Source organism: Bombina bombina, chromosome 7 (genome assembly GCF_027579735.1).
Source record: "Bombina bombina isolate aBomBom1 chromosome 7, aBomBom1.pri, whole genome shotgun sequence".
Classification (NCBI taxonomy): domain Eukaryota; kingdom Metazoa; phylum Chordata; class Amphibia; order Anura; family Bombinatoridae; genus Bombina; species Bombina bombina.
In genome coordinates this window covers 295,826,059-295,852,856 of record NC_069505.1, presented here as the reverse complement: position 1 = coordinate 295,852,856, position 26,798 = coordinate 295,826,059, and the positions used below count along the sequence as shown (strand labels likewise).

Here is a 26,798-nt window from a genome sequence, read left to right as displayed (position 1 = left end):
ATGCTGTCTTGGGGGCAGCAGCAGGCTTTCTGGCCTGCTTGCCCTTGTTCCAGGACTGGTTAGGTTTCCAGGCCTGTCTGGAATGAGCAACAGTTCCCTCTTGTTTTGAAGCGGAGGAAGTTGATGCTGCTCCTGCCTTGAAATTTCGAAAGGCACGAAAATTAGACTGTTTGGCCTTTGATTTGGCCCTGTCCTGAGGAAGGGTATGACCCTTGCCTCCAGTAATGTCAGCAATAATTTCCTTCAAGCCAGGCCCGAATAAGGTCTGCCCCTTGAAAGGAATGTTGAGTAATTTAGACTTTGAAGTCACGTCAGCTGACCAGGATTTAAGCCATAGCGCCCTACGCGCCTGGATGGCGAATCCGGAATTCTTAGCCGTTAGTTTAGTCAAATGAACAATGGCATCAGAAACAAATGAGTTAGCTAGCTTAAGCGTTCTAAGCTTGTCAATAATTTTATTTAATGGAGCTGTCTGGATGGCCTCTTCCAGGGCCTCAAACCAGAATGCCGCCGCAGCAGTGACAGGCGCAATGCATGCAAGGGGCTGTAAAATAAAACCTTGTTGAATAAACATTTTCTTAAGGTAACCCTCCAATTTTTTATCCATTGGATCTGAAAAAGCACAACTGTCCTCAACCGGGATAGTGGTACGCTTTGCTAAAGTAGAAACTGCTCCCTCCACCTTAGGGCCCGTCTGCCATAAGTCCCGTGTAGTGGCGTCTATTGGAAACATTTTTCTAAATATAGGAGGTGGGGAAAAGGGCACACCGGGTCTATCCCACTCCTTGCTAATAATTTCTGTAAGCCTTTTAGGTATAGGAAAAACGTCAGTACACACCGGCACCGCATAGTATCTATCCAGCCTACACAATTTCTCTGGAATTGCAACTGTGTTACAGTCATTCAAAGCAGCTAATACCTCCCCAAGCAATACACGGAGGTTCTCAAGCTTAAATTTAAAATTAGAAATCTCTGAATCAGGTTTCCCCGAGTCAGAGATGTCACCCACAGACTGAAGCTCTCCGTCCTCATGTTCTGCATACTGTGACGCAGTATCAGACATGGCTCTAACAGCATTTGCGCGCTCTGTATCTCTCCTAACCCCAGAGCTATCGCGCTTGCCTCTTAATTCAGGCAATCTAGATAATACCTCTGACAGGGTATTATTCATGATTGCAGCCATGTCCTGCAAGGTAATCGCTATGGGCGTCCCTGATGTAATTGGCGCCATATTAGCGTGCGTCCCCTGAGCGGGAGGCGAAGGGTCTGACACGTGGGGAGAGTTAGTTGGCATAACTTTCCCCTCGACAGAACCCTCTGGTGATAATTCTTTTATAGATAAAGACTGATTAAGGTGAAATCAATACATTTAGTACACATTCTCCTATGGGGCTCCACCATGGCTTTCAAACATAATGAACAAGTAGGTTCCTCTGTGTCAGACATGTTTAAACAGACTAGCAATGAGACTAGCAAGCTTGGAAAACACTTTAAAACAAGTTTACAAGCAATATAAAAAACGTTACTGCGCCTTTAAGAAACACAAATTTTCCCAAATTTTGAAATAACAGTGAAAAAATGCAGTTACACTAACGAAATTTTTACAGTGTATGTAATAAGTTAGCAGAGCATTGCACCCACTTGCAAATGGATTATTAACCCCTTAATACCAAAAACGGAATAACAAATGACAAAAACGTTTTTTAAACAGTCACAACAACTGCCACAGCTCTACTGTGGCTTTTTACCTCCCTCAATACGACTTTTGAGCCCTTCAGAGAAGTCCTGGATCATGCAGGAAGAAGCTGGATGTCTGTGTCTAATTTTTGCTGTGCAAAAAAAAACGCCAAAAACATAATTTATGTAAGAACTTACCTGATAAATTCATTTCTTTCATATTAGCAAGAGTCCATGAGCTAGTGACGTATGGGATATACATTCCTACCAGGAGGGGCAAAGTTTCCCAAACCTCAAAATGCCTATAAATACACCCCTCACCACACCCACAATTCAGTTTAACGAATAGCCAAGAAGTGGGGTGATAAAAAAGTGCGAAAGCATAAAAAATAAGGAATTGGAATAATTGTGCTTTATACAAAATCATAACCACCACAAAAAAAGGGCGGGCCTCATGGACTCTTGCTAATATGAAAGAAATGAATTTATCAGGTAAGTTCTTACATAAATTATGTTTTCTTTCATGTAATTAGCAAGAGTCCATGAGCTAGTGACGTATGGGATAATGACTACCCAAGAAGTGGATCTTTCCACACAAGAGTCACTAGAGAGGGAGGGATAAAATAAAGACAGCCAATTCCTGCCGAAAATAATCCACACCCAAAATAAAGTTTAACGAAAAACATAAGCAGAAGATTCAAACTGAAACCGCTGCCTGAAGTACTTTTCTACCAAAAACTGCTTCAGAAGAAGAAAATACATCAAAATGGTAGAATTTAGTAAAAGTATGCAAAGAGGACCAAGTCGCTGCTTTGCAGATCTGGTCAACCGAAGCTTCATTCCTAAACGCCCAGGAAGTAGAAACTGACCTAGTAGAATGAGCTGTAATTCTCTGAGGCGGAGTTTTACCCGACTCAACATAGGCAAGATGAATTAAAGATTTCAACCAAGATGCCAAAGAAATGGCAGAAGCTTTCTGGCCTTTTCTAGAACCGGAAAAGATAACAAATAGACTAGAAGTCTTACGGAAAGATTTCGTAGCTTCAACATAATATTTCAAAGCTCTAACAACATCCAAAGAATGCAACGATTTCTCCTTAGAATTCTTAGGATTAGGACATAATGAAGGAACCACAATTTCTCTACTAATGTTGTTGGAATTCACAACTTTAGGTAAAAATTCAAAAGAAGTTCGCAACACCGCCTTATCCTGATGAAAATTCAGAAAAGGAGACTCACAAGAAAGAGCAGATAATTCAGAAACTCTTCTGGCAGAAGAGATGGCCAAAAGGAACAAAACTTTCCAAGAAAGTAATTTAATGTCCAATGAATGCATAGGTTCAAACGGAGGAGCTTGAAGAGCTCCCAGAACCAAATTCAAACTCCAAGGAGGAGAAATTGACTTAATGACAGGTTTTATACGAACCAAAGCTTGTACAAAACAATGAATATCAGGAAGAATAGCAATCTTTCTGTGAAAAAGAACAGAAAGAGCAGAGATTTGTCCTTTCAAAGAACTTGCGGACAAACCTTTATCTAAACCATCCTGAAGGAACTGTAAAATTCTCGGTATTCTAAAAGAATGCCAGGAAAAATGATGAGAAAGACACCAAGAAATATAAGTCTTCCAGACTCTATAATATATCTCTCGAGATACAGATTTACGAGCCTGTAACATAGTATTAATCACAGAGTCAGAGAAACCTCTTTGACCAAGAATCAAGCGTTCAATCTCCATACCTTTAAATTTAAGGATTTCAGATCCTGATGGAAAAAAGGACCTTGTGACAGAAGGTCTGGTCTTAACGGAAGAGTCCACGGTTGGCAAGAGGCCATCCGGACAAGATCCGCATACCAAAACCTGTGAGGCCATGCCGGAGCTACCAGCAGAACAAACGAGCATTCCTTCAGAATCTTGGAGATTACTCTTGGAAGAAGAACTAGAGGCGGAAAGATATAGGCAGGATGATACTTCCAAGGAAGTGATAATGCATCCACTGCCTCCGCCTGAGGATCCCGGGATCTGGACAGATACCTGGGAAGTTTCTTGTTTAGATGGGACGCCATCAGATCTATTTCTGGAAGTTCCCACATTTGAACAATCTGAAGAAATACCTCTGGGTGAAGAGACCATTCGCCCGGATGCAACGTTTGGCGACTGAGATAATCCGCTTCCCAATTGTCTACACCTGGGATATGAACCGCAGAGATTAGACAGGAGCTGGATTCCGCCCAAACCAAAATTCGAGATACTTCTTTCATAGCCAGAGGACTGTGAGTCCCTCCTTGATGATTGATGTATGCCACAGTTGTGACATTGTCTGTCTGAAAACAAATGAACGATTCTCTCTTCAGAAGAGGCCAAAACTGAAGAGCTCTGAAAATTGCACGGAGTTCCAAAATATTGATCGGTAATCTCACCTCCTGAGATTCCCAAACTCCTTGTGCCGTCAGAGATCCCCACACAGCTCCCCAACCTGTGAGACTTGCATCTGTTGAAATTACAGTCCAGGTCGGAAGCACAAAAGAAGCCCCCTGAATTAAACGATGGTGATTTGTCCACCATGTTAGAGAGTGTCGAACAATCGGTTTTAAAGATATTAATTGAGATATCTTTGTGTAATCCTTGCACCATTGCTTCAGCATACAGAGCTGAAGAGGTCGCATGTGAAAACGAGCAAAGGGGATCGCGTCCGATGCAGCAGTCATAAGACCTAGAATTTCCATGCATAAGGCTACCGAAGGGAATGATTGTGACTGAAGGTTTCGACAAGCTGAAATCAACTTTAGACGTCTCTTGTCTGTTAAAGACAGAGTCATGGACACTGAATCCATCTGGAAACCCAGAAAGGTTACCCTTGTCTGAAGAATCAAAGAACTTCTTGGTAAATTGATCCTCCAACCATGATCTTGAAGAAACAACACAAGTCGATTCGTATGAGATTCTGCTAAATGTAAAGACTGAGCAAGTACCAAGATATCGTCCAAATAAGGAAATACCACAATACCCTGTTCTCTGATTACAGACAGCAGGGCACCGAGAACCTTTGTAAAAATTCTTGGAGCTGTAGCTAGGCCAAACGGCAGAGCCACAAACTGGTAATGCTTGTCCAGAAACGAGAATCTCAGGAACTGATAATGATCTGGATGAATCGGAATATGCAGATATGCATCCTGTAAATCTATTGTGGACATATAATTCCCTTGCTGAACAAAAGGTAAGATAGTCCTTACAGTTACCATCTTGAACGTTGGTATCCTTACATAACGATTCAATATTTTTAGATCCAGAACTGGTCTGAAAGAATTCTCCTTCTTTGGTACAATGAAGAGATTTGAATAAAACCCCATCCCCTGTTCCGGAACTGGAACTGGCATAATTACTCCAGTCAACTCTAGATCTGAAACACATTTCAGAAATGCTTGAGCTTTTACTGGATTTACTGGGACACGGGAAAGAAAAAATCTCTTTGCAGGAGGTCTCAACTTGAAACCAATTCTGTACCCTTCTGAAACAATGCTCTGAATCCAAAGATTGTGAACAGAATTGATCCAAATTTCCTTGAAAAAACGTAACCTGCCCCCTACCAGCTGAGCTGGAATGAGGGCCGCACCTTCATGTGGACTTAGAAGCAGGCTTTGCCTTTCTAGCTGGCTTGGATTTATTCCAAACTGGAGATGGTCTCCAAACTGAAACTGCTCCTGAGGATGAAGGATCAGGCTTTTGTTCTTTGTTGAAACGAAAGGAACGAAAACGATTATTAGCCCTGTTTTTACCTTTAGATTTTTTATCCTGTGGTAAAAAAGTTCCTTTCCCACCAGTAACAGTTGAAATAATGGAATCCAACTGAGAACCAAATAATTTGTTACCCTGGAAAGAAATGGAAAGTAAAGTTGATTTAGAAGCCATATCAGCATTCCAAGTTTTAAGCCATAAAGCTCTTCTAGCTAAAATAGCTAGAGACATAAACCTGACATCAACTCTGATAATATCAAAAATGGCATCACAGATAAAATTATTAGCATGTTGAAGAAGAATAATAATATCATGAGAATCACGATGTGTTACTTGTTGCGCTAAAGTTTCCAACCAAAAAGTTGAAGCTGCAGCAACATCAGCCAAAGATATAGCAGGTCTAAGAAGATTACCTGAACACAGATAAGCTTTTCTTAGAAAGGACTCAATTTTCCTATCTAGAGGATCCTTAAACGAAGTACCATCTGACGTAGGAATAGTAGTACGTTTAGCAAGGGTAGAAATAGCCCCATCAACTTTAGGGATCTTGTCCCAAAATTCTAATCTGTCAGACGGCACAGGATATAATTGCTTAAAACGTTTAGAAGGAGTAAATGAATTACCCAAATTATCCCATTCTTTGGAAATTACTGCAGAAATAGCATCAGGAACAGGAAAAACTTCTGGAATAACTACAGGAGATTTAAAAACCTTAAAAACGTTTAGATTTAGTATCAAGAGGACCAGAATCCTCTATTTCTAAAGCAATTAGGACTTCTTTAAGTAAAGAACGAATAAATTCCATTTTAAATAAATATGAAGATTTATCAGCATCAACCTCTGAGACAGAATCCTCTGAACCAGAGGAATCATCAGAATCAGAATGATGATGTTCAGTTAAAAATTCATCTGTAGGGAGAGAAGTTTTAAAAGATTTTTTACGTTTACTAGAAGGAGAAATAACAGACATAGCCTTCTTTATGGATTCAGAAACAAAATCTCTTATATTATCAGGAACATTCTGCACCTTAGATGTTGAAGGAACTGCAACAGGCAATGGTACTTTACTAAAGGAAATATTATCTGCTTTAACAAGTTTGTCATGACAATCAATACAAACAACAGCTGGAGAAATAGCTACCAAAAGTTTACAGCAGATACACTTAGCTTTGGTAGATTCAGCACTTGACAGCGATTTTCCTGTAGTATCTTCTGACTCAGATGCAACGTGAGACATCTTGCAATATGTAAGAGAAAAAACAACATATATATAAAGCAACATTGATCAAATTCCTTAAATGACAGTTTCAGGAATGGGAAAAAATGCCAAAGAACAAGCTTCTAGCAACCAGAAGCAATAAAAAATGAGACTTAAATAATGTGGAGACAAAAGTGACGCCCATATTTTTTCGCGCCAAATAAGACGCCCACATTATTTGGCGCCTAAATGCTTTTTGGCGCCAAAAATGACACCACATCCGGAACGCCGACATCTTTGGCGCAAAATAACGTCAAAAAATGACGCAACTTCCGGCGACACGTATGACGCCGGAAACGGAAATAGAATTTTTGCGCCAAAAAAGTCCGCGCCAAGAATGACGCAATAAAATGAAGCATTTTCAGCCCCCGCGAGCCTAACAGCCCACAGGGAAAAAGTCAAATTTTAAGGTAAGAAAAATGTTAAAATGCATTATCCCAAATATGAAACTGACTGTCTGAAAATAAGGAAAGTTGAACATTCTGAGTCAAGGCAAATAAATGTTTGAATACATATATTTAGAACTTTATAAACAAAGTGCCCAACCATAGCTAGGAGTGTCACAGAAAATAAGACTTACTTACCCCAGGACACTCATCTACATATAGTAGATAGCCAAACCAGTACTGAAACGAGAATCAGCAGAGGTAATGGTATATATAAGAGTATATCGTCGATCTGAAAAGGGAGGTAAGAGATGAATCTCTACGACCGATAACAGAGAACCTATGAAATAGACCCCTTAGAAGAAGATCACTGCATTCAAATAGGCAATACTCCTCACATCCCTCTGACATTCACTGCACGCTGAGAGGAAAACCGGGCTCCAACTTGCTGCGGAGCGCATATCAACGTAGAATCTAGCACAAACTTACTTCACCACCTCCATCGGAGGCAAAGTTTGTAAAACTGAATTGTGGGTGTGGTGAGGGGTGTATTTATAGGCATTTTGAGGCTTGGGAAACTTTGCCCCTCCTGGTAGGAATGTATATCCCATACGTCACTAGCTCATGGACTCTTGCTAATTACATGAAAGAAATAGGCCCCTCCCACTCATATTACAACAGTGGGAAGCCTCAGGGAACTGTTTCTAAGCAAAATTCAAGCCAGCCATGTGGAAAAAACTAGGCCCCAATAAGTTTTATCACCAAACATATGTAAAAAATGATTAAACATGCCAGCAAACGTTTTAAAATACACTTTTATAAGAGTATGTATCTCTATTAATAAGCCTGATACCAGTCGCTATCACTGCATTTAAGGCTTTACTTACATTACTTCGGTATCAGCAGCATTTTCTAGCATATTCCATTCCCTAGAAAAATATTTTAACTGCACATACCTTATTACAGGAAAACCTGCACGCTATTCCCCCTCTGAAGTTACCTCACTCCTCAGAATATGTGAGAACAGCAAAGGATCTTAGTTACTTCTGCTAAGATCATAGAAAACGCAGGCAGATTCTTCTTCTAAATACTGCCTGAGATAAACAGTACACTCCGGTACCATTTAAAAATAACAAACTTTTGATTGAAGAAATAAACTAAGTATAAAACACCACAGTCCTCTTACGACCTCCATCTTAGTTGAGAGTTGCAAGAGAATGACTGGATATGGTAGTGAGGGGAGGAGCTATATAGCAGCTCTGCTGTGGGTGATCCTCTTGCAACTTCCTGTTGGGAAGGAGAATATCCCACAAGTAATGGATGATCCGTGGACTGGATACACTACAAGAGAAACATCTATTATTATAACTGTGCTGGTTATGCAAAACTGGGGAATGGGTAATAAAGGGATTATAAATATTTTTAAACAACAAACCAATCTGGTGTTGACTGTCCCTTTAAGGAAGTTTACTGTGAAATCTCATGAGATCACAGCAAAATGATGCATGACCTCCGAACTGCTGATGGTAGGGTGACCACGTGTCCCTTATTGCCTGGGACAGTCCCGCATTTTAAAGGTCTGTCCCAGGTACCTTTATTCAGTGTCCCGGATTGAAATTAAGCAAACTGAAAGCAAGCGCTGACAGCAGTGACGTCAGACAGATTGACTAGTAGGGAATAGGATTGAAGTCTCATGACTCTAGAGCGGCTTGTTGCAGGCTTCCCGCAGCGCAGATCGCGAGACTCAAAGTCTAGAAGACATCGCCCCAGGGGGCAGGGGCAGGCTCAGGGCCAAACTCCAGAGAGGCTAGCTGCCAGTTATGAGGGAGGGAAGCAGGGATATATATGTTATTCTTTGTATATCCCCGCCCCCTCTGGTGCCTACCTACAGTGCCTACAGTACTAGTGTGTGTGTGTACTGCGCTGTGTACGTGGGTGGTGGAGTGCCTGCTCTGGACTGGTGAACTGGAGCCGAGGAGTCAAAGTGTGTCAGTCAGATAGACGGGGAGGTAAGGGCAGGCAATGGGAAAGGAGGCAATATTTTTTTTTTGTACTTGCTGGTTATTATCGGTGTCTAGTGCAATCAACACCATTGTCTGCACATCTTTGATCAAAATCACCTTTTTTGGGGCGGGGCATCGCGGGGGTGGGGCATCGCCGAGGTGGGAGCGTCCCTGAATGGCAGTTTGGATTTGTGTTTAAGGTTGTTGTTGTTTTTTGTTTTGTTTTTTTCAACTTGCAGCTTTACAGCAGCTCTAACTATTCACACAGCACTTACCCTGGGGAGCTAAAGAAATTGAGGTAAAATATCTTCTCTTTTTACATAGAGATGTTCAGGTGACATTTTCATGTCAGCTTTTTACAGTTATGCTGCCTCACTTTTTAAGTGATTTAGCATATGAGTATTGTGTCCCTTTAATCTGTCTTCTCTTAAAATGACCACTAAATACAATAGAATTGAATAACTGCCAAATACACAATAATGACAATGAAGTAGCACTTTAAATTTGAAATGAGCAGTAGAAGATTTTCTGGAAAATGCAAAAATGAATCAAATTTCCCCTCCCCCTGTATCATGTGATAGTTGTCAGCCAATCACAAAATGTGTGTGTGTATATATATATATATATATATATATATATATATATAAATAAAACCTGTGTACGTTTGCAGTAGAAGAATTTCTGGAAAATGCAAAAATGAATAAAATTTCCCCTCCCCCTGTATCATGTGATAGTTGTCAGCCAATCACAAAATGTGTGTATATATATATATATATATATATATAAATAAAACCTGTGTACGTTTGCACACGCTCAGTAGAAACTGGATCCTCAGAAAGTGTGCATATAAAGAATGTGCATGTTTTGATGATGGGAGTATCTTAGAAAGTTTTTGAAACTGCTTGCTTTATCTAAATCAATTTGACTTTAGTAGTGGCCCTTTAATATTGTGACTAGCATCAGACTGCAGTCTATTTTACTATATATTTGAGAAGGGCCCAAAGTGACTAGTACTAAGGCAAAAACACTTTAATCATCCGTAGATATACAAATGAATCTGCTTTCCCCCCAATGTTTAATTCTGCTCCATTTTTCGCTTACATTTTACTATGTAAAAATGATATAGAGTAACGTCTTCCAATAACTTTACTAAAGTTTTTTTTAAGAAGTAAACTATGAAAAGGTCATACTCTACATCAGGGATGGCTAACTGGTGTCTTGAGGATCATATGCGACCCTCTGCAACAGTTATGTGGCCCCAAGGAAAAATCAGAACTAAAAGTGTGTGCCATAAATGTTGTGGCCCGGGAAGAAGGCAAATAAAAAACAAAAAAGAGCACTCTGGAGGGGAGAACAGCGGGTAGAGGGTACCGTGCTTTCTTACCTAAATCTGACCCTGTGTCACAAGACATTTAAAAAAAATATATTGTGTGTTTAATAGTCATAAATTTGTGGTCCTTAAAGGGACATGAAACCAACTTGTTTTTCTTCTATGATTCAGAGAGAACATGCGATTTTAAACAACTTTTTGTTGTTTTTTTACTTCTATTATCAAATTTGTTTTGTTCTTTTGGTATCCTTTGTTGAAAAAGTATACCTAGGTAGCTTCAGGAGGTGCGGATTAGTGGCTGCACATATTATGCCTCATGTTATTGGCTCACCTAATGCACTTTTGACAAAAGATACCAATTGAACAAAGAAAATTTGATAAAAGTAGTAAAATTTAAAAAACAGAATTTCTGCTTACCTGATAAATTACTTTCTCTTGTGGTGTATCCAGTCCACGGATTCATCATTTACTTGTGGGATATTCTCCTTCCTAACAGGAAGTGGCAAAGAGAGCACACAGCAGAGCTGTCCATATAGCTCCCCCTCTAGCTCCACCCCCCAGTCATTCGACCGGAGGTTAGGAAGAAAAAGGAGAACAAATAGGGTGCAGTGGTGACTGTAGTGTAAACAAAAAAATCTTAACTTAATAGCCAGGGCGGGCCATGGACTGGATACACCACAAGAGAAAGTAATTTATCAGGTAAGCATAAATTCTGTTTTCTCTTGTGGTGTATCCAGTCCACGGATTCATCCTTTACTTGTGGGATACCAATACCAAAGCTTTAGGACACGGATGAAGGGAGGGAACAAGACAGGTACCTTAAACGGAAGGCACCACTGCTTGTAAAAACTTTTCTCCCAAAAATAGCCTCCGAAGAAGCAAAAGTATCGAATTTGGAAAATTTGGAAAAAGTATGCAGCGAAGACCAAGTCGCTGCCTTACAAATCTGTTCAACAGAAGCCTCATTTTTAAAAGCCCATGTGGAAGCCACTCCTCTGGTAGAATGAGCAGTAATTGTTTCACGAGGCTGCTGGCCAGCAGTCTCATAGGCCAGACGGATGATGCTTTTCAGCCAAAAGGAAAGAGAGGTAGCAGTCGCCTTCTGACCTCTCCTCTTACCAGAATAGATGACAAACAATGAAGTTGTTTGTCTGAAATCCTTAGTTGCTTGTAAATAGAACTTTAAAGCACGAACCACATCAAGATTGTGTAACAGACGTTCCTTCTTCAAAGAAGGATTAGGACACGGAGAAGGAACAACAATTTCCTGATTAATATTCTTATTAGACACAACCTTAGGAAGAAAACCGGGTTTGGTACGCAAAACTACCTTATCTGCGTGGAACACCAAATAAGGTGAGTCACACTGCAAAGCAGATAACTCTGAAACTCTTCGAGCAGAAGCGATAGCTACCAGAAACAAAACTTTCCAAGATAAAAGTTTAATATCTATGGAATGTAAAGGTTCAAACGGAACCCCTTGCAGAACTGAAAGAACTAAATTCAGACTCCATGGCGGAGCCACAGGTCTATAAACAGGCTTGATTCTGACTAAAGCCTGACTAAATGCTTGAACGTCTGGTACCTCTGCCAGACGTTTGTGTAAAAGAATAGACAAAGCAGATATCTGTCCTTTTAAGGAACTAGCTGATAATCCTTTCTCCAATCCTTCTTGGAGAAAGGACAATATCCTGGGAATCCTAATCTTACTCCATGAGTAACCCTTGGATTCGCACCAACAAAGATATTTTCGTCAAACCTTATGGTAGATTTTCCTGGTGACAGGCTTTCTAGCCTGATACAGGGTATCGATAACCGACTCAGAGAAACCACGCTTAGATAGAATTAGGCGTTCAATCTCCAAGCAGTCAGACGCAGAGAAATTAGATTTGGATGTTTGAAAGGACCTTGAAGTAGAAGGCCCTGCCTCATTGGCAGAGTCCATGGTGGAACGGATGACATGTCCACTAGGTCTGCATACCAAGTCCTGCGTGGCCATGCAGGCGCTATTAGAATCACCGACGCCCTCTCCTGCTTGATTCTGGCAACCAGACGAGGAAGGAGAGGAAACGGTGGAAACACATAGGCCAGATTGAAGGACCAAGGCGCTGCTAGAACATCTAGCAACACCGCCTGGGATCCCGGGACCTGGACCCGTAAAGAGGAAGTTTGGCATTCTGACGGGACGCCATCAGATCCAATTCTGGAGTGCCCCATAGCTGAGTCAGCAGGGCAAATACCTCCGAGTGGAGTTCCCACTCCCCCGGATGAAAAGTCTGACGACTTAGAAAATCCGCTTCCCAGTTGTCTACTCCTGGGATGTGAATTGCTGAGAGGTGGCAAAAGTGATCCTCCGCCCACCTGATTATTTTGGTTACTCCCATCATTGCTAGGGAACTCCTTGTTCCCCCTTGATGGTTGATGTAAGCTACAGTCGTGATGTTGTCCAACTGAAATCTGATGAATTTGGCCGCAGCTAGCTGAGGCCATGCCTGAAGAGCGTTGAATATTGCCCTCAGTTCCAGAATGTTTATCGGGAGAAGAGCTTCTTCCCGAGACCATAAGCCCTGAGCTTTCAGGGAGTCCCTGACAGCACCCCAGCCCAACAGACTGGCGTCGGTCGTTACGATGATCCACTCTGGTCTGCGGAAACACATTCCCTGAGCCAGGTGATCCTGAGACAACCACCAGAGAAGAGAATCTCTGGTCCCCTGGTCCAACTGTATTTGAGGAGACAAATCTGCATAATCCCCATTCCACTGTTTGAGCATGCATAGTTGCAGTGGTCTAAGGTGTATCCGGGCAAAAGGGACTATGTCCATTGCCGCTACCATTAATCCGATTGTCTCCGTGCACTGAGCTACAGATGGCCGAGGAATGGAATGAAGAGCTCGGCAAGTAGTTAAGAGTTTTAACTTTCTGACCTCCGTCAGAAATATTTTCATTTCTACCGAGTCTATTAGTGTTCCTAGGAAGGGAACTCTTGTGAGGGGGGAGAGAGAACTCTTTTTGATGTTCACCTTCCACCCGTGAGACCTCAGAAAGGCCACTACAATTTCCGTGTGAGACTTGGCTCTTTGAAAAGTTGACGCCTGAATTAAGACGTCGTCTAGATAAGGTGCCACTGCTATGCCCTGCGGCCTTAGCACCGCCAGGAGGGACCCTAGCACCTTTGTGAAAATTCTGGGAGCAGCGGCCAACCCGAAAGGGAGAGCCACAAACTGATAATGCTTGTCCAGAAAAGCAAACCTGAGAAACTGGTGATCTTTGTGGATAGGAATGTGTAAATACGCATCCTTTAGATCCACGGTAGTCATATATTGACCCTCCTGGATCATTGGTAAGATTGTCCAAATGGTCTCCATCTTGAATGATGGGACTCTGAGGAATTTGTTTAGAATTTTGAGATCCAGGATTGGTATGAAAGTTCCTTCTTTTTTGGGAACCACAAACAGGTTTGAGTAAAACCCCAGCCCTTGTTCCGCAATTGGAACTGGGTGGATCACTCCCATTGTATGTAGGTCTTCTACACAGCGTAAGAACGCCTCTTTCTTTGTCGTGTCTGTAGACAGACGAGAAATATGGAACCTTCCCCTTGGAGGGGAGTCCTTGAATTCTAGAAGATATCTCTGGGATACAATCTCTAAGGCCCAGGGATCGTGTACGTCTCTTGCCCAGGCCTGAGCGGAGAGAGAGTCTGCCCCCTACTAGATCCGGTCCCGGAGCGGGGGCTACCCCTTCATGCTGTCTTAGGGGCAGCTGCAGGCTTCTTGGCCTGTTTACCCTTGTTCCAGCCCTGGTAAGGTTTCCAGGCTGCCCTGGGTTGTGAAGTGTTACCCTCTTGCTGCGCAGCAGGGGAGGATGAAGCGAGACCGCTCCTGAAATTTCGAAAAGGAACGAAAATTATTTTGTTTGTTCTTTGTCTTAAAGGATTTGTCCTGAGGGAGAGCATGGCCTTTTCCCCCAGTGATTTCTGAAATAATCTCTTTCAATTCAGGCCCGAAAAGGGTCTTTCCTTTGAAAGGGATGTTCAGTAGTTTGGATTTTGACGACACATCGGCCGACCAAGACTTGAGCCATAGCGCCCTGCGCGCCAGAATGGCGAAACCTGAATTCTTTGCCGCTAACTTAGCTAGTAGGAAAGCGGCATCTGTGATAAAAGAATTAGCCAGCTTAAGAGCCTTAATTCTGTCCATAATATCCTCATATGAGGTCTCCGTCTGGAGTGCATCTTCCAGTGCCTCGAACCAGAAAGCAGCTGCAGTAGTTACCGGAACAATGCACGCTATAGGTTGGAGAAGAAAACCTTGATGAACAAAAATTTTCTTAAGTAAACCCTCTAATTTTTTTATCCATAGGGTCTTTAAAAGCACAACTGTCCTCAATTGGTATGGTTGTGCGTTTAGCAAGTGAAGAAACAGCCCCTTCCACCTTAGGGACCGTCTGCCACGAGTCCCGCGTGGTGTCAGATATGGGGAACATTTTCTTAAAAACAGGAGGGGGAACAAACTGAATACCTGGTTTATCCCACTCCCTAGTTACTATATCCGCAATCCTCTTAGGGACCGGGAACACATCAGTGTAAACAGGAACTTCTAGGTACTTGTCCATTTTACACAATTTCTCTGGGACCACCAAAGGGTCACAGTCATTCAGAGTAACTAATACCTCCCTGAGTAATAAGCGGAGGTGTTCTAGTTTAAATTTAAAGGCCAACATATCTGAGTCTGTCTGAGGAGCAACCTTTCCCGAATCGGAAACTTCTCCCTCAGACAGCACATCCCTCGCCCCCATTTCAGAGCGTTGTGAGTGTATATCGGATACGGCTACTAAAGCGTCAGAATGCTCATAATCTGTTCTTAAAACAGAGCTATCACGCTTGGCAGGTAACACGGGCAGCTTAGATAAAAATACTGAGAGGGTATTATCCATAACTGCCGCCAAATCTTGTAAGGTAAAATAGTTAGAGGTGCTAGGCGTCGCTTGAGCGGGCGTTACTGGTTGTGACACTTGGGGAGAGGTCAACGGGCTAACCTCATTACCTTCTGTCTGAGAATCATCTTGGGCCACATTTTTAAGTGTAACAATATGGTCTTTAAAATGTATAAACATATCAGTACACGTGGGACACATTTTGAGAGGGGGTTCCACCATGGCTTCTAAACACATTGAACAAGGATTTTCCTTGGTGACAGACATGTTTAACAGACTAATAGTAAGACAAACAGGCTTAGAAATCACATTAATCAAGCAAAAACACCTTTAAGAAATAAAAAAGGGCACACAATTTTCCAAAGCAGTGAAAAATGCACCAAACTTTCTGAAATTTTCACAGTATGTACCTAAAGCATTGGTAAGATTGCCCAGCTAGCAAAAAAAATCGATTAACCCCTTAATGCCCAAACCGGATCAATAGTAAGCTAACAGACCGGTTAAAACAAATTTAGCACCTTGCCACAGCTCTGCTGTGGCCCTACCTTCCCTTAGGAGTCGGATTTATGGGGAAAAAGCTTCTTATGGGTCCTCAAATTGTAGCAGGAGCCACCATGTGAACACAGCCTGAAGATCTAGTCCATCTAACTGCGCATCTGAGGCGCGAAAGTAGGCCCCTCCCACTTTACTCCGGTGCGCTGAGGCCTAAAGAAACACTCCTAGGAGTTATAATACTAGCCATGTGGGTAACAGCCCCTGAAAGAAACCCAAAAGGACCTTCTAAGTGTCTCAAAAACGATGTTTATAAGTAAAAACCGTTTGCCATAAAAAAGTGTCAACCCATAAAAAAGTGTCAACCAGCATAAATTAGCCCTGTAATGCAAGCTTGTAATTCCATACTTAGTCTCTGAATAAAGCTTACCCTTCCCTCATGGGGATCTTATCAGTCCTTTTCTAGCATTATCACAGTCTTGTCTAGAAATAAATGACTCAACATACCTTATTGCAGCCTAAGCTGCAAACCTTTCCCCCCAACTGAAGTTTTCTTGTACTCCTCAGTCCTGTGTGGGAACAGCAGTGGATTTTAGTTACAACATGCTAAAATCATTTTCCTCTCTGCAGAAATCTTCATCCCTTTTCTGCTGGAGAATAAATAGTACAAACCGGTACCATTTAAAAATAACAAACTTTTGCTTGTAGAACAAAAAAACAGAATTTATGCTTACCTGATAAATTACTTTCTCCAACGGTGTGTCCGGTCCACGGCGTCATCCTTACTTGTGGGATATTCTCTTCCCCAACAGGAAATGGCAAAGAGTCCCAGCAAAGCTGGTCACATGATCCCTCCTAGGCTCCGCCCACCCCAGTCATTCGACCGACGGACAGGAGGAAATATATATAGGAGAAATCATATGATACCGTGGTGACTGTAGTTAGAGAAAATAATTCATCAGACCTGATTAAAAAAACCAGGGCGGGCCGTGGACCGGACACACCGTTGGAGAAAGTAATTTATCAGGTAAGCATAAATTCTGTTTTCTCCAACATTGGTGTGTCCGGTCCACGGCGTCATCCTTACTTGTGGGAACCAATACCAAAGCTTTAGGACAAGGATGAAGGGAGGGAGCAAATCAGGTCACCTAAACGGAAGGCACCACAGCTTGCAAAACCTTTCTCCCAAAAATAGCCTCCGAAGAAGCAAAAGTATCAAATTTGTAAAATTTGGCAAAAGTGTGCAGTGAAGACCAAGTCGCTGCCTTACATATCTGATCAACAGAAGCCTCGTTCTTGAAGGCCCATGTGGAAGCCACAGCCCTAGTGGAGTGAGCTGTGATTCGTTCAGGAGGCTGCCGTCCGTCAGTCTCATAAGCCAAACGGATAATGTTTTTAAGCCAAAGGGAAAGAGAGGTGGAAGTCGCTTTTTGACCTCTCCTTTTACCAGAATAAACAACAAACAAGGATGATGTTTGTCTGAAATCTTTAGTAGCCTCTAAATAGAATTTTAGAGCACGGACAACGTCCAAATTGTGTAACAAATGCTCCTTCTTTGAAACTGGATTCGGACACAAAGAAGGTACAACTATCTCCTGGTTAATATTTTTGTTAGAAACAACTTTAGGAAGAAAACCAGGCTTAGTACGCAAAACCACCTTATCTGCATGGAACACCAGATAAGGAGGAGAACACTGCAGAGCAGATAACTCTGAAACTCTTCTAGCAGAAGAGATTGCAACCAAAAACAAAACTTTGCAAGATAGTAACTTAATATCTACGGAATGTAAGGGTTCAAACGGAACCCCTTGAAGAACTGAAAGAACTAGATTTAAACTCCAGGGAGGAGTCAAAGGTCTGTAAACAGGCTTGATCCTAACCAGAGCCTGAACAAATGCTTGAACATCTGGCATAGCTGCCAGTCGTTTGTGTAGTAAGACAGATAAAGCAGAAATCTGTCCCTTTAGAGAACTTGCAGATAATCCTTTCTCCAAACCTTCTTGTAGAAAGGATAGAATCTTAGGAATCTTTATCTTGTTCCATGGCAATCCTTTGGATTCACACCAACAGATATATTTTTTCCATATTTTATGGTAAATTTTTCTAGTTACAGGCTTTCTAGCCTGAATCAGAGTATCTATTACAGAATCTGAAAACCCACGCTTTGATAAAATCAAGCGTTCAATCTCCAAGCCGTCAGCTGGAGGGAAACCAGATTCGGATGTTCGAATGGACCTTGAACAAGAAGGTCCTGTCTCAAAGGTAGCTTCCATGGTGGAGCCGATGACATATTCACCAGGTTTGCATACCAAGTCCTGCGTGGCCACGCAGGAGCTATCAAGATCACCGAAGCCCTCTCCTGATTGATCCTGGCTACCAGCCTGGGAATGAAAGGAAACGGTGGGAATACATAAGCTAGGTTGAAGGTCCAAGGTGCTACTAGTGCATCTACTAGAGTCGCCTTGGGATCCCTGGATCTGGACCCGTAGCAAGGAACCTTGAAGTTCTGACGAGACGCCATCAGATCCATGTCTGGAATGCCCCATAATTGAGTTATTTGGGCAAAGATTTCCGGATGGAGTTCCCACTCCCCCGGATGGAATGTCTGACGACTCAGAAAATCCGCTTCCCAATTTTCCACTCCTGGGACGTGGATCGCAGACAAGTGGCAGGAGTGATCCTCCGCCCATTGAATTATTTTGGTCACTTCTTCCATCGCCAGGGAACTCCTTGTTCCCCCCTGATGATTGATATATGCAACAGTCATGTTGTCTGATTGAAACCTTATGAATTTGGCCTTTGCTAGTTGAGGCCAAGCTTTGAGAGCATTGAATATCGCTCTCAGTTCCAGAATGTTTATCGGGAGAAGAGATTCTTCCCGAGACCATAGACCCTGAGCTTTCAGGGGTTCCCAGACCGCGTCCCAGCCCACCAGGCTGGCGTCGGTCGTGACAATGACCCACTCTGGTCTGCGGAAGCTCATTCCCTGTGACAGATTGTCCAGGGTCAGCCACCAACGGAGTGAATCTCTGGTCTTTTGATCTACTTGAATCGTCGGAGACAAGTCTGTATAATCCCCATTCCACTGTCTGAGCATGCACAGTTGTAATGGTCTTAGATGAATTCGTGCAAAAGGAACTATGTCCATTGTTGCAACCATCAATCCTATTACTTCCATGCACTGCGCTATGGAAGGACGAAGAACAGAATGAAGTACTTGACAAGAGCTTAGAATTTTTGATTTTCTGACCTCTGTCAGAAAAATCCTCATTTCTAAGGAATCTATTATTGTTCCCAAGAAGGGAACTCTTGTTGACGGGGACAGAGAACTTTTTTCTTTGTTCACCTTCCATCCGTGAGATCTGAGAAAGGCTAGGACGATGTCCGTATGAGCCTTTGCTTTTGACAGAGACGACGCTTGAATCAGGATGTCGTCCAAGTAAGGTACTACTGCAATGCCCCTTGGTCTTAGAACCGCTAGAAGGGACCCTAGTACCTTTGTGAAAATCCTTGGAGCAGTGGCTAATCCGAATGGAAGTGCCACAAACTGGTAATGCTTGTCCGGAAAAGCGAACCTTAGGAACTGATGATGTTCCTTGTGGATAGGAATATGTAGGTACGCATCCTTTAAATCCACGGTAGTCATAAATTGATTTTCCTGGATAGTAGGTAGGATCGTTCGAATAGTTTCCATTTTGAACGATGGTACCCTGAGAAATTTGTTTAGGATCTTGAGATCCAAAATTGGTCTGAATGTTCCCTCTTTTTTGGGAACTATGAACAGGTTGGAATAAAAACCCATCCCTTGTTCTCTTATTGGAACTGAATGAATCACTCCCATCTTTAACAGGTCTTCTACACAATGTAAGAATGCCTGTCTTTTTATTTGGTTTGAAGATAATTGAGACCTGTGGAACCTTCCCCTTGGGGGTAGTTCCTTGAAATCCAGGAGATAACCTTGAGAAACTATTTCTAGCGCCCAAGGATCCTGAACATCTCTTGCCCAAGCCTGAGCAAAGAGAGAAAGTCTGCCCCCCACCAGATCCGGTCCCGGATCGGGGGCTATCCCTTCATGCTGTTTTGGTAGCAGTGGTAGGCTTCTTGGCCTGCTTACCCTTGTTCCAGCCTTGCATTGGTTTCCAGGCTGGTTTGGGTCGTGAAGTATTACCCTCTTGCTTAGAGGATGTAGAATTAGAGGCTGGTCCGTTTCTGCGAAAGGGACGAAAATTAGGCTTATTTTTAGCCTTAAAAGACCTATCCTGTGGGAGGGCGTGGCCCTTTCCCCCAGTGATGTCTGAAATAATCTCTTTCAAATCAGGTCCAAATAATGTTTTACCCTTGAAAGGAATGTTAAGCAATTTTGTCTTGGAAGACACATCCGCTGACCAAGACTTTAGCCAAAGCGCTCTGCGCGCCACGATAGCAAACCCTGAATTTTTCGCCGCTAATCTAGCTAATTGCAAAGCGGCATCTAAAATAAAAGAGTTAGCCAATTTAAGTGCTTGAACTCTGTCCATAACCTCCTCATACGAAGATTCTTTATTGAGCGACTTTTCTAGTTCCTCAAACCAGAAACACGCTGCCGTAGTGACAGGAACAATGCATGAAATTGGTTGTAGAAGGTAACCTTGCTGAACAAAAATCTTTTTAAGCAAACCCTCTCATTTTTTATCCATAGGATCTTTGAAAGCACAACTATCTTCGATAGGAATAGTAGTGCGTTTGTTTAGAGTAGAAACCGCCCCCTCGACCTTGGGGACTGTCTGCCATAAGTCCTTTCTGGGGTCGACTATAGGAAATAATTTCTTAAATATAGGGGGGGGGGACAAAAGGTATGCCGGGCCTTTCCCACTCTTTATTTACTATGTCCGCTACCCGCTTGGGTATAGGAAAAACATCGGGGGGCACCGGAACCTCTAGGAACTTGTCCATCTTACATAATTTCTCTGGAATGACCAAATTGTCACAATCATCCAGAGTAGATAATACCTCCTTAAGCAGTGCGCGGAGATGTTCTAATTTAAATTTAAATGTCACAACATCAGGTTCAGCTTGATGAGAAATCTTTCCTGAATCTGAAATTTCTCCCTCAGACAAAACCTCCCTCATGGCCCCTTCAGATTGGTGTGAGGGTATGACAGAACAATTATCATCAGCGTCCTCTTGCTCTTCAGTGTTTAAAACAGAGCAATCGCGCTTTCTCTGATAAGTAGGCATTTTGGATAAAAGATTTGCTATAGAGTTATCCATTACAGCCGTTAATTGTTGCATGGTAATAAGTATTGGCGCACTAGATGTACTAGGGGCCTCCTGTGTGGGCATAACTGGTGTAGACACAGTAGGGGATGATGTAGTATCATGTTTACTCCCCTCATTTGAGGAATCATCTTGGGCAATATCATTATCTGTGGCATTACTGTCCTTACTTTGTTTGGACACTATGGCACAATTATCACATAAATTTAAATGGGGAGACACATTGGCTTTCATACATATAGAACATAGCTTATTTGATGGTACAGACATGTTAAACAGGCTTAAACTTGTCAACAAAGCACAAAAAACGTTTTAAAATAAAACCGTTACTGTCACTTTAAATTTCAAACTGAAAACACTTTATTACTGAATATGTGAAAAAGTATGAAGGAATTGTTCAAAATTCACCAAAATTTCACCACAGTGTCTTAAAGCATTAAAAGTATTGCACACCAAATTTCAGAGCTTTAACCCTTAAAATAACGAAACCGGAGCCGTTTTTACATTTAACCCCTATACAGTCCCAGCTATATAACTAGAAAAGGCCCCCATCTGAAAAAGGTGTCCAACACAGTGCCTGCCGTTTTTCTAAACAATCCCCAAGATTATAATAACCATTATTAGTTAGAATCTGCATAATATGCCTAGTAAAGCAATCGTTTTAGCCCAGAAAAATGTCTACCAGTTTTTTAAGCCCTTTTTGAAGCCCTTTATTCTTTTATGTTTAACTAAGAAAAATGGCTTACCGGTCCCCATGAGGGGAAATGACAGCCTTCCAGCATTACATGGTCTTGTTAGAAATATGGCTAGTCATACCTTAAGCAGAAAGGTCTGCTAACTGTTTCCCCCAACTGAAGTTACTTCATCTCAACAGTCCTGTGTGGAAACAGCAATCGATTTTAGTAACTGTCTGCTAAAATCATCTTCCTCTTACAAACAGAAATCTTCATCCTTTTTCTGTTTCAGAGTAAATAGTACATACCAGCACTATTTTAAAATAACAAACACTTGATAGAAGAATAAAAACTACATTTAAACACCAAAAAAACTCTTAACCATCTCCGTGGAGATGTTGCCTGTGCAACGGCAAAGAGAATGACTGGGGTGGGCGGAGCCTAGGAGGGATCATGTGACCAGCTTTGCTGGGACTCTTTGCCATTTCCTGTTGGGGAAGAGAATATCCCACAAGTAAGGATGACGCCGTGGACCGGACACACCAATGTTGGAGAAATACAAATCTAACACCACATTCACTTTACCCTTCCGAGAGAGACCCTATTGCTTAGAGCCGGCAAAGAGAATGACTGGGGGGTGGAGCTAGAGGGGGAGCTATATGGACAGCTCTGCTGTGTGCTCTCTTTGCCACTTCCTGTTAGGAAGGAGAATATCCACAAGTAAAGGATGAATCCGTGGACTGGATACACCTTACTAGAGAAAAGGACATGAAACCCAAAATGTTTGTTTCTCGACTCAGAAATGTTACTTCTTTTAGCAAATTTTCTTTGTTCAATTGGAATCTTTTGTCGAAAAGCAGCTACTTAAGCTCAGCAGAGTTCTCTCCTCGGGAGCACTATATGGCAGCAGTTCTGCAAGAATGCTATCCAATTGTAAGAGCACTAAATGGCAGCACTATTTCCTGCCACATAGGGCTCCAGACAACTATCTAGGTATCTTCTCAACAAAGGATAACATGGGAACGAAGCAAATTTGGTAATAGAAGTAAATTAGAAACGTATTTAAAATTGTATGTTCTGTCTAAATTAGAAAATACATTTTTTTGGGTTTCTTATCACTTTAAAGCTTCTAAAACATTGATCTAGGGGCCTCGTGTTATGATGTTGGGCATCCCTGCTAACCTTATAAATCACTGGGAAGCAGAGAACATGATGATGGGAATTATTTGCAGTTGGAGCAGACTCTCACCTTGCAGCTCTATACATTTGTGTTTACTTGTCTTTGCCAGTTCTTGGGCATCTAACAGTTCCTTGTGGAGGTGCTGGATATCAAGTCTTGCTTCATTAGCCCCAGTCTGCACATGGTGCATCTCATCTGGCATAAGAGGAGGAAAGCAGAATTACGTATCGAACATTAATCCCTCATAAAGCAGCTGCAGGAATGCCCATTCAAATAGGCTGGACTTTCTCCTACTCCCCATTGGATAAGGATAATACATAAGTAATTATTCACAAGAACATACATTTTTATGAAAATTGAAAATATTTGTAATTCATTTTAAATGTTTTTAATTAAATGCAACAGATATACATTACTGAGCTTACCTTTTAACAAAGCATTTTTGTTAATGGATTCATTTAACTCCTGCTCATCCATTTGGCCGTCTGCAAAAGAAAAAAAATAATTTATGATCATTTAATTAAAACATAAAGGTATGCTAAAGCTGAAAATATCCAATAAATTTAAAAAATGTAATCTATTATAAATCATTATCACCCAGTGCCATTATATTTATAAAAAAAAAGTGTGTGGGTGGGGGGGGGACGGATTTTAGAGAAAATAAAAGGATGTTTGTAACAGTTTCACATCTTTAATGCATAGTACATTTGAAGAAAACTTGCAGATTCCATTAAAGTCGCCATAATCTGATGAAATAAAATGACGTTTTGTATGTGATGCTTGTTACTAAGTAACTGCCAAGCTTCAGCTCTAAGCTATTCAGTCCAAAAATGTCATTTTTTAAAGTGAAGGTCAATTTAAATGAATCGGTGCCCAGTTTTTAATAATCCTATTAAAAACAAGGGCACTTTAATTCATCAAAATTTCAAATTCACACGTTTTCTTCAAATACTTAAGAAATGACAAATCCAGCTTTCTCCAATCACGGCTCCCCCCCCAGGGGAATCTTGGCCTGAGGCAACGCCTTGATTGGAGGAAGACTGATTCATGATTTTGGACCGGCGAAGAGGGCTTGTGACGGGCGGAGGAAGCGCTGCAGCGGCTGTCAGGATTAAAAGGTAAGTATTTGAAGGAAACAAGTGAAATTAATTAAAGTGCCCTTGTTTTTTTTTTTTTTTTAAATGAATTTTTATTCGGTTTTAGTATGAAAGGTAACACTTGGGGACACGCAGGACCCCTGTTCAAACATACGCAAACAAAAGGATCGGACACGCAGGTCCGTTTGCAATAGCTGATAAAACACTGATGTATCATAAATAAATTGCAGGGATTTGTGGTGAAAATAGTTCACCAAGAATGAACCCTGGCGTGGGCTCTGAATATGGGAGGAGGGGGGGGGAAGTGGTACTTATAGATTAAATTTAATGCTCCTCCAAAGATCAAGTCAGGATAAGGTGCAGTAATATGTATTAATGGATCTGAACCTAGCCCACACTGTAACCAGCACACACTGTGCCTAGCAGACATTATACCCAGCACACAGTGTACCCAGCACACGGTGTACCTAGCACACGGTGTACCTAGCACACGGTGTACCTAGCACACACTGTACCTAGCACACACTGTACCTAGCATCTACCGTGCCTAGCTCACGCTATACCTAGTACACGCCGTACCCAGCACCCACCTTGCCTAGCACACGCGGTACCTAGCACATATTGAACCTAGTACATATGGTACCTAGAACACATGATACCCAGCACCCATGAAATCTAGCACCCATGATAGCTAGCACACAAAATGCCTAGCACACATGAAACCTAGCACACATGATACCTAGCTCACGCTATTCCTAGCACACGCCGAACCCAGCACCCGTCTTGCCGAGCACACGCGTTACCTAACACACCTTGAACCTAGCACACACTGTACCTCGCACACAATACCTAGATCACGCTATTCCTAGTACACGTCGTACCCATCACCCGCCTTACCGAGCACACGTGGCCCCTAGCGCACATTGTACCTAGCACACATTGTACCTAGCACACGATGTACCTAGCTCACATGGCACCTAGCATCTACCGTACCCAGCACACGCGGTGCCCAGCACACGCGAAGCCCAGCACACGCGAAGCCCAGCAAACGCGGTGCCCAGCACACGCGAAGCCCAGCACACGCTGTACCTAGCACACGCTGTGCCGAGCACATGCGTTACCCAGCCCACATTGTACCCAGCACCCGCCTTGCCAGGCACACGCGGTACCTGGCCCACCCTGTTCCTGGCACCCATTGTACCTGGCACCCACTGTACCTAGCACCCACTGTACCTAGCACCCACTGTACCTAGCACCCACTGTACCTAGCACCCACTGTACCTAGCACCCACTGTACCTGGCTCACGCTATACCTAGCACACACCGTATCCAGCACCCGCCTTGCCGAGCACACGCGGTACCTAGCACGTGTTGCACCTAGCACACATTGTACCTAGCACACATGATACCCATCATACATGATATCTAGCACACATAAAACCTAGCACACATGATGGTTTCTAGAGTCAGTTATAAATTTCCATATGGCATACAGTGTAGGAGTAAGTAAATGTAGAACTGGTCATATCTCCCATCTCAGCATACTTTCATTTAACCCACTCCATGTCAAGAAAATTGAAGTACCTAGCACACATAATACCTCCTCGAATACATCGCCCGAAGGGGGAATAATAACGATGTTCAATGGCATTAACATATCTAAATCAATAAGTATGCGTACATGCCAGGTATTTTCCACATATGGCGTATTGCTGAAGAGACAAAGAATCACAAGCTACATATGCATTGGTACGTACCATGTAGTGTACAGCTGACATTGGGAAACTCTAACCCAAGAAGTTATAGTTAGCATTGAACTTAGGAATAAAGTACAGACTTCATTCATATTACTCCATGTAATAAGTCCACTATAGACTAGTCTACGTAGGATTTTTTTTAAATTATATGGAATATCCCAACAAACATTCAAACAAAAAATAGCTAAAGGTACATTAGGGAACGAACATTTTTGTGTCTATGGGCCATGATATCTACACATCTGAATCTAATACAAGAGTTGGAGCAGTTTTAGGGACAACACAAAACAGGCCCAAGAATATGATTCAGCAGAGTTCATCGTAGAGTATGAAGACTTGTACCCTTTGGCTGCTACGAAGCTTGGAGTTGGTAGCTGAAATGTCAAATCTTGAGAAATCTTACATTTAAACTGTGCTCTGTCAGTAGGGATGAGAGCTGCTATTCCAGGTAGGAAAACAGAATTTATGTTTACCTGATAAATTACTTTCTCCAACGGTGTGTCCGGTCCACGGCGTCATCCTTACTTGTGGGATATTCTCTTCCCCAACAGGAAATGGCAAAGAGCCCAGCAAAGCTGGTCACATGATCCCTCCTAGGCTCCGCCTACCCCAGTCATTCGACCGACGTTAAGGAGGAATATTTGCATAGGAGAAACCATATGATACCGTGGTGACTGTAGTTAAAGAAAATAAATTATCAGACCTGATTAAAAAAACCAGGGCGGGCCGTGGACCGGACACACCGTTGGAGAAAGTAATTTATCAGGTAAACATAAATTCTGTTTTCTCCAACATAGGTGTGTCCGGTCCACGGCGTCATCCTTACTTGTGGGAACCAATACCAAAGCTTTAGGACACGGATGAAGGGAGGGAGCAAATCAGGTCACCTAAATGGAAGGCACCACGGCTTGCAAAACCTTTCTCCCAAAAATAGCCTCAGAAGAAGCAAAAGTATCAAACTTGTAAAATTTGGTAAAAGTGTGCAGTGAAGACCAAGTCGCTGCCCTACATATCTGATCA

At 42.3% G+C, this 26,798-nt stretch overlaps 1 protein-coding gene across 6 annotated transcripts in view; it reads right to left on the bottom strand.

Moving 5' to 3' along the window:
* Positions 1 to 26,798, bottom strand: part of SLMAP (sarcolemma associated protein) — a 494,984-nt gene that overhangs the window by 39,288 nt on the left and 428,898 nt on the right. For all 6 annotated transcript variants that reach the window (XM_053720860.1, XM_053720859.1, XM_053720862.1 and 3 more), the window contains 2 exons: positions 23,350 to 23,409; positions 22,994 to 23,119 (listed from right to left, as the gene is read on the bottom strand). In XM_053720860.1, the coding sequence (XP_053576835.1) occupies positions 22,994 to 23,119; positions 23,350 to 23,409 (186 nt within the window). The remainder of the gene's footprint in view (positions 1 to 22,993; positions 23,120 to 23,349; positions 23,410 to 26,798) is intronic.